The 11,080-nt window shown below is 39.5% G+C and overlaps 1 protein-coding gene across 8 annotated transcripts; it reads left to right on the forward strand.

Moving 5' to 3' along the window:
- Positions 1 to 3,595: 3,595 nt before the first annotated feature.
- LOC125537708 lies at positions 3,596 to 10,792 on the forward strand. 8 transcript variants are annotated; one of them, XR_007296064.1, is made up of 10 exons: positions 3,597 to 4,229; positions 5,123 to 5,275; positions 6,898 to 7,078; positions 7,415 to 7,579; positions 8,599 to 8,666; positions 8,745 to 8,831; positions 9,243 to 9,317; positions 10,013 to 10,080; positions 10,201 to 10,305; positions 10,477 to 10,747. XR_007296064.1 is itself a non-coding variant. In XM_048701033.1 (6 exons), exons 1-5 carry the CDS (start codon positions 3,895 to 3,897, stop codon positions 10,263 to 10,265), a joined length of 630 nt encoding a protein of 209 aa, XP_048556990.1. In that variant the 5' UTR covers positions 3,596 to 3,894; the 3' UTR covers positions 10,266 to 10,305; positions 10,477 to 10,747. The 8 variants fall into 8 exon arrangements, 1 of the variants encoding a protein (XP_048556990.1); XR_007296065.1 differs by having other exon boundaries at positions 10,201 to 10,293; XR_007296063.1 differs by lacking the exon at positions 10,013 to 10,080 and having other exon boundaries at positions 3,596 to 4,229; positions 8,357 to 8,666.
- Positions 10,793 to 11,080: the final 288 nt, after the last annotated feature.

Below are 11,080 nucleotides of genomic sequence, written 5' to 3' on the forward strand. Positions count from 1 at the left end.
TTCCTTATATCAAGAAATTATAAATGACGTAGCACCCGTAGAGATAGAAGACATAGATGTAACTATTAAACTTGCTAACAGAGACACTATATCACCAATTGGGATTGTTAGAGATGTTGAAGTCTTGTATGGGAAAATAAAATAATCTACTGATTTTCTTGTTCTTGGTTCCCCACAAGATGATTTTTGTCCCATAATCTTTGGTAGACTCTTCTTGAACACTGTTAATGCTAGAATAGACTGTGAGAAACAAACTGTCGGTGTTAGTTTTGGTGATGAATCTCATGAGTTTAATTTTTCCAAGTTTAGTAGAAAGATTCATGAAAAAGAATTGCCTAGTGAGGATGGAATAATTGATCTTGCTTCTATTGTTGTACCGCCTACTGATCCTTTAGAACAATATTTGCTAGACCATGAAAATGATTTACATATGCATGAAAGAAATGAAATAGATAAGATTTTCTTTGAAAAACGTCCTTTGCTTAAACACAACTTGCCTATTGAAACTCTAGGAGGTCCTACTCCACCTAAAGGTGATCCTGTGTTTGAATTAAAACAATTGCTAGACACTTTGAAATATGCTTATATTGATGAAAAGAAGATATATCCTGTTATTATTAGTGCTAACATTTCAGAATATGAAAAATAAAGATTATTGAAAGTTCTAAGAAAGCACTGAGCTACTATTGAATATACTCTTGATGATTTAAAGGGCATTAGTCCCACTCTATGTCAGCACAAAATTAATATGGAACCTGATGCTAAACCCATTGTTGATCACCAACGTCGGTTAAATCCAAAAATGAAGGAAGTGGTAAGAACAGAAATCTTAAAACTTCTGAAAGCAGGTATAATTTATCCTATAGCTGATAGTAGATGGGTAAGTCCTGTTCATTGTGTCCCTAAAAAAGGAGGTATAAATGTTTTTCCTAATGATAAGAATGAACTTATTCCACAAAGAATTGTTACAGGCTATAGAATGGTAATTGATTTTAGAAAATTAAACAAAGCAACTAGAAAAGATCATTACCCTCTGCCTTTTTTTGATCAAATGCTTGAAATATTATCTAAGCACACACATTTTTTGCTTCCTTCATGGATATTCTAGTTTTTCACAAATACCCGTTTCTCAACCTGATCAAGAAAAGACCACTCTTACTTGTCCCTTTGGAACCTATGCTTATAGACGTATGCCTTTCGGTTTATGTAATGCACCTGCTACCTTTCAAAGATGTATGACTGCTATATTCTCTGACTTTTGTGAAAAGATTGTTGAGGTTTTCATGGACAACTTCTCTGTTTATGGGAAGTCTTTTGATGATTGTTTAAGCAATCTTGATCGAGTTTTGTGAAGATGTGAACAAACAAATCTTGTCTTGAATTGAGAGAAGTGCCACTTTATGGTTAATGAAGGCATTGTCTTGGGTCATGAAATTTCTGAAAGAGGTATTGAAGTGGACAAAGCTAAGGTTGATGCAATTGAGAAAATTCCATGCCCTAAAGATATAAAAGGTATTCGTAGTTTCTTAGGTCATGTTGGTTTCTATAGGAGATTTATCAAAGACTTTTCTAAAATTTCTAGGCCTCTTACGAATCTTTTGCAAAAGGATACTCCTTTTGTTTTTGATGATGATTGTTTAGAAGCCTTTGAAATGCTAAAAAATCCTTATTTTCTGCACCTATTATGTAACACCCATGATGCGGCTATATCTCCCACATGTCGGAGTATGACTTAGAGGCATAACCGCATAGTAGGCATGTTGCAAGAGGGGTAATATTTACACATCCCATGTACTGAATAAGAAAGGGATAAATAGTGGCTTACAATCGCCACTTCACACAATACATAAATATAACATTACATCATCCAGAATACAATCAAGGTCCGACTACGGAACCAACATAAATAAAGACAACCCCAAATGCTAGATCCCAGATCGACCCAATTAGGCTCCACTACTGTTCAACAGGAAACAAAACAACACAACGAACACGATCTTCATCGAGCTCCCACTTGAGCTCGGTTGTGTCACCTGCACTGATATCATCGGCACCTGCAACTGTTTGGAAGTATCTGCGAGTCACGGGGACTCAGCAATCTCACACCCCCGAGATCAAGACTATTTAAGCTTATGGGTAGGAAAAGGTAGTGAGGTGGAGCTGCAGCAAGCACTAGCATATATGGTGGATAACTTACGCAAATGAGAGCGAGAAGAGGAGCAAAGCACGGTCGTGAACTAGAAGTGATCACGAAGTGATCCTGAAACTACTTACGTTCAAGCATAACACAAGACCCATGTTTGCTTCCCGGACTCCGTCGGAAAGAGACCATCACGGCTACACACGCGGCTGGTTCATTTTAATTAAGTTAAATGTCAGGTTCTCTACAACCGAATATTAATAAATTCCCATCTGCCCATAACCGCGGACACGGCTTTCGAAAGTTCAAAACCCTGCAGGGGTGTCCCAACTTAGCCCATCACAAGCTCCCGGGGTCAACGAAGGATATTCCTTGTCCCGAGAAGACCCGATCAGTCTCGGAATCCCGGTTACAAGACATTTCGACAATGGTAAAACAAGACCAGCAAAGCCACCCGATGTGCCGACAAATCCCGATAGGAGTCGCACGTATCTCGTTCTCAGGGCACACCGGATGGGCAAGACGTCGGGTTGGCATAGACCCTGGTTGCCCAGGGGGCGCCGGACATCGCCCAGTTTGGACCAACACTCGGAGGAGTACTGGCCCGGGGGTTTAAAATAAAGATGAACCTTGAGTCTGCAGAATCCAAGGGAAAAAGGCTTAGGTGGCAAATGGTAAAATCAAGGTTGGGCCTTGCTGGAAGAGTTTTATTCAAAGCGAACCGTCAAGGGGTTCCCATAACACCCAACTGTGTAAGGAACACAAAATTAAGGAACATAACACCGATATGACGGAAACTAGGGCGGCAAGAGTGGAACAAAACACCAGGCATAAGGCCGAGCCTTCCACCCTTTACCAAGTATATAAATGCATTAAAGTAAACAAGTTATAATAATGATATCCCACCAATATCCATGTTCCAACATGGAACAAACTCCATCTTCACCTGCAACTAGCAACGCTATAAGAGGGGCTGAGCAAAACGGTAACATAACCAAACAACGGTTTGCTAGGAAAGGTGGGTTAGAGGCTTGACATGTCAATATGGGAGGCATGATATAGCAAGTGGTAGGTATCGCGGCATAGCAATAGAGCGAACAACTAGCAAGCAAAGATAGAAGTGATTTCGAGGGTATGGTCATCTTGCCTGAGATCCCGCAAGGAAGAAGAACGAGTCCATGAAAAAGACAAACGGACGTAGACAAACGGATCCTCACAACTCCGGAACGAAACCGAAGCTAACGCGAGAAGTAACTCAGAAAGAAGCAAACAACATAGTAAACAACCATCACATAAACATGGCATGATGCATAACCAAGTATGATGCATGTCCGGTTTAATGAAACATGGCATGACAAAGTGCAACAAACAACACTGCAAATTAAGTGGAGCTCAATATGCAACGAGTTGCATATTGACGAAACACTACATTCAAGTTATTTAGTTCGATCTCGTTTATGTACCCCACTCCCACCCCAGCCGCCAAACGAACCCTAGCCCTCTTTCTCTTTCCCCTCGATCCCCACGAGCCGCCGCACCCCTCCCTCGATCCCCACCATCCTCTCCTCGCCAGCAGCCGCCGGCCGACCTCGTCTCTCCACTCGCCTCCTCCTCTCCTCTATCATGTCACCGTCGATCCCACCGCCAGCCTTCTCCTCTGCTCGCCTCCTCCTGTCCTCTTCCATGTCACCGTCGATCCACATCGGACGTAGGTCGTCTTCGCGGTGCGGGTGGGGATGTAGGGGAGGTGTAGGATGCGGACGACAAGGGAAGGAGGAGGCCGGCGAGGAAGGCAAGCAACAGCGGGGAAGGAGAAGGTGAGCGATCCTAGCATGGGGAAGGGGCAGGGTGAGGCCTCGCGCACCTGCCGGCGGCCGACAGGTCGACTTGTTGCGCCACCGCGTCGTCATCTCCTCTGCACCATGAGAGGCGCCACCTCTGCCTCCACCCCCCCACTGGGCAAGGAGCTCGAGGTGAACAGGCGGTGTGGGAAGGCGAGAGGAACTAGGAGCTCATCTCTCCTCCCATGGCTGCCTCGTGGATCTGGAGGTGCAGGCGGCTCGAGCGATGCAAGCCGGCGGCGAACTAGGTGCTCCACTCTTTCTCTCCCTCTCTTAATTTCTTCCTCACACGTATTTTACTTTGCTATTATATGGATTTTTAAACTTGACGTGTGCAGATCTGACATAGAAGAGAGGAAGAATAATTTTAGCTAAGAGTGGAATTTAGAGTTCAAAGAATCAGTTGATGATATTGACCAAAGAGCGATTTTTGTTACAGTTCCTCTGAATTAGTAAACCAGAAGGACTAAAACATCATCAGTCAGCCATTGTTGTTAGATTGATGCTGCCTTGATTACCACTTTGTTTGGTGGCTACACTATAAATTCTTGAGATATAGTGCAATGGTTGATAGTTTGTTGCATAATGATATTGATTCTGCTGAACTAATACTCTCTTTGTATATCTAGGATTCCTACTAGAACATGTCCTTCCAAATTGCGACAATGATCTTTCTACTCATGAGTAGTCCTTTTTTATACTGAATTTTGATGCATACTATGTGGCTGGGCGACCCGCTCACCTGAAGCTCCCTCGATTTCCATTCGATTCTACCTGTTTATGTAGTATTTTCACCATTAGGTTTCCATTGCTTGGCTCCTAACGGCATGATGCCTCATTTAGATTTTCTTATCTCGGTGTGTTTGTAATGTATTCAGAAAATTAGTTTGCTTTTTTTGCTCCCTGGAGAATGCATCCTCAATTAGTATGATAGCAGTCAAGCAAAAATGGCTTACTACTGATACAGATATAACTTCGATTATTAGCAATCAAGCAAAAATGGCTTACTACTGATATAGATATAACTTCGATTACTCCTACTTTGTTGTTTTATTCTTTCTGGACTTTATATAGAATTTATCATTTTCAGTTGATGCGCTCTGAATGAAATATTATATCTGAGGGAACATGAAACTTGCAGATCATGCTATGTTTTAGCGCTCATGGAGTTCCTCTGGCATACGTTGAGTCTGGTGATCCTTACAAAACATATATGGAAGGCTATGGATCTTATCATGGATGAGCTCGAAAATATAGGAATTTCAAATCCATGTATACATCACACTCATACCCGGTATGTCACATAACCAACTTCAGTTGTCCTTGGCTTGTGAATTCACCATCCAAATATTTTCTTTTACTGGAGAGCACATAAAATATATGGAGAATCAAAGGTGAATGTAAATGAAACACTCCCTGTGTGTTTGCATGCACATGATCAGTACCTCAATTTACCTTTGTAGTAATGCTAGGATACAAACGTTACTTGTAATCAGTTTTTGGCCATTTCATACGTATGTCGTCAAGATTCTGTTCTGGCGTAGAATATTCAGTTTAGTTTAGTTTGGTGACTTTGGTCTGCATTTGTCCCAGATTCTGTTCTGGTAGAGAATATTCAGTTTAGTTTGGTCTACATTTGTCCTAGAGGGCGATTGTTTACAGGTCCGGTGCTTATGTCAGTTATTAATTAGTCAATATTTTGTTCTGATGTAGAATATTCAGTTTAGTTGGTCTGCATAGGTCCAGTGCTTATGTAAGTTATTATTTAGTCAAGACTCTGTTCTGATGCAGAATATCTAATAACTTGCCACTTAAGTTGTTTCTACAAACTAAAATTTGAACTTTAAAACTGATCTAGCCGTAGTTTTTGCAGCAAGAATACCATGACTTCTCTCGGCTATCGTGATTTTTCTTTGTAGACTTTCCATGACTGGACAAAATGTATGTTGTGGAGAAATTATAAAGAAAGAATTCCTTATTTGACACTGTTTTAAATTTTGTTTCCCTATTTAACATCGAAGAAATATTTCTTCCCTATATAACACCAACTTTAAATTATGTTCCCAATATAACACTTCAGTACATTTTTTGACCTAATGATATTAAATGACATGTGAAATGACAAGTTTACCCCTGGCACTAGAAGGACCTAAGTCAGGTCAAAGTCATTCTCATTGGCTTCACCCGGCCCACAATCCGCTTGCACAAGAACACCGATGTTGGAATTAAACCCAACTCGTCTGTGTCCGTGTCTTGTACGCATACATGTGTATGCTAGAGTTTGATACTCTGAAAAGGCTAGATTGTGTTGGCAGCTGATATATAGGTACACTGAACCGTCACCCTAATCAGAAATACTAGCAATTGAAAATCCCAAGGCATGATACGGTAAAAAAAAATAAAAAAAATCCAAAGGCACGACACGGTCCTTTTGTAATCAACTCGGCGTGTCCTCATATTGTTCGCGTGTGTCGTGTGCGTGTTTCGTCGAGTCGAGCCATCAAGCAAGCAAGTCGGCGGCCATGTTGTTTTATACGTGCGTGTGCTATGTGCAAGCTAGCTTAAGAAATCCATCCATTAGGGAGTTAGCTGTTTGGTACTCGTACGTGTGATCTCTAGGAATATGACGCCATTCTGTTACACTAACCATGGATTCCACCCTTAAATAGGACACCAAAATAAATAAAAGAACTGAATAGATGTATGAGGGTAAAATTGTCATTTCACGTGTCATTTAACATTGTTTGCACAAAAAATAGATGAAAGTGTTATATTGGGAACAAAATTTAAAGGTTGTGTTAGAGAGGGAAGAAATATTTTTCCAGTGTTAAATAGGGAATAAAAGTTTAAGCCAGTGTTAAATAAGGAATTCTCTCAATTATAAATCACCTCACAAATTGTTGTAATGTTGTGCAGAAACTGAACAGGGACAAGCACATGCAATTATATGCTGTGGTAGATTTCAAAAGAGACCCATGGCCCAGAGTAGTTTTGCGCAAATGAAGGATACCAGGCTGACCCATAGAGCATGAGACCCTCTTTGTCAGGGGCCACCTTACTTGTATGGCCTCAGGCTGAGGGGACCCTTCTAATTAAGGTGGTTACTACTTACTTGCTGATTTGAGCCTAGAACAGAATGTCATTTCGTGCTTGTCAGTCGGATCTCATGTTTAATCTACAGATCTTTTTAGTCAGTTTATTTGCAAACCAGTTGAGAGTTAGTACCTGGGAAAATGAACATTTTTCTACCTCAAATTTGCATACCAGTATCCTTGTCTAATTTAAGATTACTTTTCTTATTGTGAAGAAGATTTGTGCTGCTGCCGCGTTCTTCAGTTTCTGGTGTTTTAGATGTTAGCTCATTGTTGAGATAGTTCTGGTACGTCCATCTTCTGAAAAATATGTAAATTTTGTTTTCTGGACGTTGTTGCAGATCCTATGCGCCTGCCTCCTTCCTCCAGCTGCGTGAAGGCTAACGTGAGGAGCTGACGAGCTAAAGAAGGAGCTGGAGCAGGACTGTAGGAGGGAGGTACACTAGGGGCCGGAGCAGGACAACCATTGTTTCAGATCCACTTGACTCATCCCAAGTGGTTGCAATGTAATTTTTATTTACACATAATGATAAGAGACTTATTTTTTCCAAAAGATTAGATTCATAGTTTAAAAAAGGATACAAAAATATGAAAATAAGAGCTTTCATTCATAACATTTGTACAAAATGTCCCTTTCCATAATGAACTTGGTTTCTAATCACACACATGTACTGCTACATGATCCTATACGTGCTGTCTGAATTAAGTGAAAGGATATTGGCATTTTATCTACCGGTTAATCAGGACTTATTGACAGGGACTTTGATAATTTCTTAATCTTGCACGGGTTCTCACCATTGAGATTGCATATCTGGTCCTTACATCAGATATGCTTCTAGATCTGAAGTTATTCCAGCCTAACTGTTTTTTTGTTTGATTATTCTATTATTTCTTTTGAGTAATACCGACTGACTTACTGGTCGTCTGAAGCTTTCATAGAAGCATTTGTGTGTTCTCGAGCTTAGGTGTAAGGAGTTCAAGGGCAGTGATAGAATTTTGTGATCTGCTTCAGACGGGCCTGCCGCTGAAAAATGATCCTTAACTCATTAGCTATCTTGATCTTCAGCATGTTTGGTTAGTAAGGCACATTATTTTGGCGCGAGCTTGTGGTATCGCAATGACAGGTGGGCCGGTGCTGCTCCTGGTCCCGCTTGTCGGCTGCCCTGGGTTAGGATAATAGGGGCATGGTTTATATTGTCTATTCTTTCTGCTTGATCAGCTTACAATCAGATTGGTGTAGTGGAGCTAAAAATACATTGGCTGGTTGTCTCTTGGTTTGGCAGAAAGCGCAGCATGTCAAATTGATCGGTGTCCATCTCCCTCAATTTCTGCATATTTATATTTGGGAAGTGAACCAGGCTACTCATCGATTAATAAAAGCTTTATAGTTCTGTTCTCCTTCCATTATTTCTTCATTATTATTCATTTATTCTCTTAGATTAAAGGTATTATTGTGATGATGTCCTGTTGTTCTGTAATGTATTTTTGATTTTTTTTCTGTGATTGTACTCAATGGTGCTTGCAGGTCCATGGACATTGTCATAATGGTCACCTTATCGCAGTGTATTATTTTTGGATCTCATATTCCTCAAGGTAATTGACAAGAATTTGTGTACTCGCTTGGCTAATGTTTTACTAGACCTAAAGATTTTCCCTGCTCTGCTCTGTTAGGCGCTCCATTCTCTGATTCGATGTCTGACGATCTGAGAAATAAGAGGAGGAATAATCCAGCAGAAGAATTTGGTGAAGAAGAACAAGGTGATATTTCTCTCGTGTGAACACAATCAATTGTTTTCTTGATGTTATCACCCATGTGTTAATGTTGTAGAGGATTTATCATTTGACTTCTTCTTTTAGGTTTAATTTGTGTTTAGTTAATGCCCACAGATTGTGATGTTCATATATGGGGATTTTTTTTGTCAATTTTGTTGCTTCAATATGTAGGTGCTACTGTCCATGTGGGATATCTAATAGGTCAGACTGGTTTGCTAGCTTAATTTTTTAGCTTGATGTTCTCATTTAGGGGTGTCCTCTTCAGCTGCATCTTTTGTGCAGCTCCAAAATTCTATGTTTCAAAGCACTTATTTCCATATTCTGTTTATTATTTTTAAGTCATGAAAACTCTTTTCGGTCTGCTTGATCACTCCACTTCCATGTTTATCCTTGCAGAAAAGAATACCTTTATCCTGATAGGCATGGAAACACCGGTTCGCATTGAGTGCATCATCGCTAATCAGCTACTATGTATGGTCAGCGGACATGCATGCTTATTCCCGTAACATATCATTACTCTATCTCCTTAGCCTTTCTAACTTTTAAGATTTGATCAATTCTCTAGAAGTTCGTACAGATCTAGAACTATTTGGTTTTGTTGGTCAAATCCATTACCTGTATGTCCTTATTTATTTTATTGTTCGAACAAGATATCAGATCACCTACATTCATTATTCTTGATTACAGTCTCATACTAAAGTAGTCTAAAATGGTCTGAATAGTTGTAGTAATTCATAAATATTTTCAGTGTAGTTCTTATTTGGTTTCTAGGCATAGAATTTACTTCAAAATTTTGGTCTTTATTTGGTTAGTAAGGCTCTAGAATAAAACAGACCAATGATATATATATACAAACAGACACAATAGGAGTTAACCGGTACCTAGCTTTTGAAACCTCTGATATATACAAAATATTATTTGAGTAGAACAGGAGAGATGCAATCTTATGGATATTTCCGCATTTGTAAGAAACTTTCCAGCTTGGCAAGAGGGCTTGACTAGCCATGTGTAGGACTCAGCCATGCTGCCTTCCAAATGATTAGTCATTGGTGTTTTCTTATGTTCCTGTTAGCCCAAGTGCATCAGATAAGTAGACTGTTATGTTGAAAAAAGGAAAGAGACTACTCTTTTGTTACTTACAGTACAGATATATGCTATAACATCAGAGAGCAATGGATATAGAAGAAATATGTAAACAGTTGTCCCTAGAAGAAATATGCAACTACTTATTCAGGTTACTTAATTAATAATGCATCTATATCATTACATACACATACTGAATGTGCCTTTTGAGAGTGAGCTTCTGTCAGTACCTCACACTTATCTTATATGCCATTCCAACTATGTGTTGCAGTAGAGAGCAAGGGACATATAGGAAATCTCCAGGCAGCTTCACTTAGATGCATCATCTTCTGCTAGGAGTCAGCTTGAAGAACGGCCTTCTCAGGTTAATTCTTGGGTCAGTGTTTCGGCTTTTCTCCATTGGTTCGTAAAAACCGCATGGTAACTTGACTTTACAGAGAACCTGCTGCACTATAACTTTGGTTTAATCTGTCGATAATGCCCATGAGTATATTCTTAGTGTATGTTTGACCAGATTGTTTTAACTTGTGTTGTTCCTATGCTTCAGGAGACTGCAACTGACATGCTGGATGGGGAATAACCAAATTTGTGGACAAAGACACAGTTCATCGCAAGGGGTGGTGTTTAGGATATATACACAAAAGAGGAAACTTTTTTTGTACAGAACCAAATTATATGATGTATTTGACCACTATTTAGAAATGTTCATCATGTATTAAGTACATTTTATTGTGTCACTTTTTTTTGAGGGGTAGCTTTATTCATCAAACATCACAAAGTGTGCGATAGAGTTCATCAAACCAGGCTTTATTGTGTCACCTATGTTTACCTTCTTTTTAGCGTAAGCTATTTGGACTTTCTAATTGCAGGCTCAGTTATTTGACCCACCGATGTTCTAATTTGTTGCATAATTACATTAAGCAACTATTTACATTTCATCCTTTGTTTGTATTTTTTTTTAAAAACTTATGCCTCCATGTTCCTGAATAACATAACAAATTATGCATGCTCAAGTATATATTTTGAAGGACAAGTCTATTCTTTTTTATAAAAATAGTTACAATTCGTGTCCTATGTGATTGCTCAAGCCTATAGTAACCTATTCATGTCACACAAATATTTTCTTTTTCCAAACCCATTGCCAAAAAACT

Source organism: Triticum urartu, chromosome 2, assembly GCF_003073215.2.
Source record: "Triticum urartu cultivar G1812 chromosome 2, Tu2.1, whole genome shotgun sequence".
NCBI classification, from domain to species: Eukaryota; Viridiplantae; Streptophyta; class Magnoliopsida; order Poales; family Poaceae; genus Triticum; species Triticum urartu.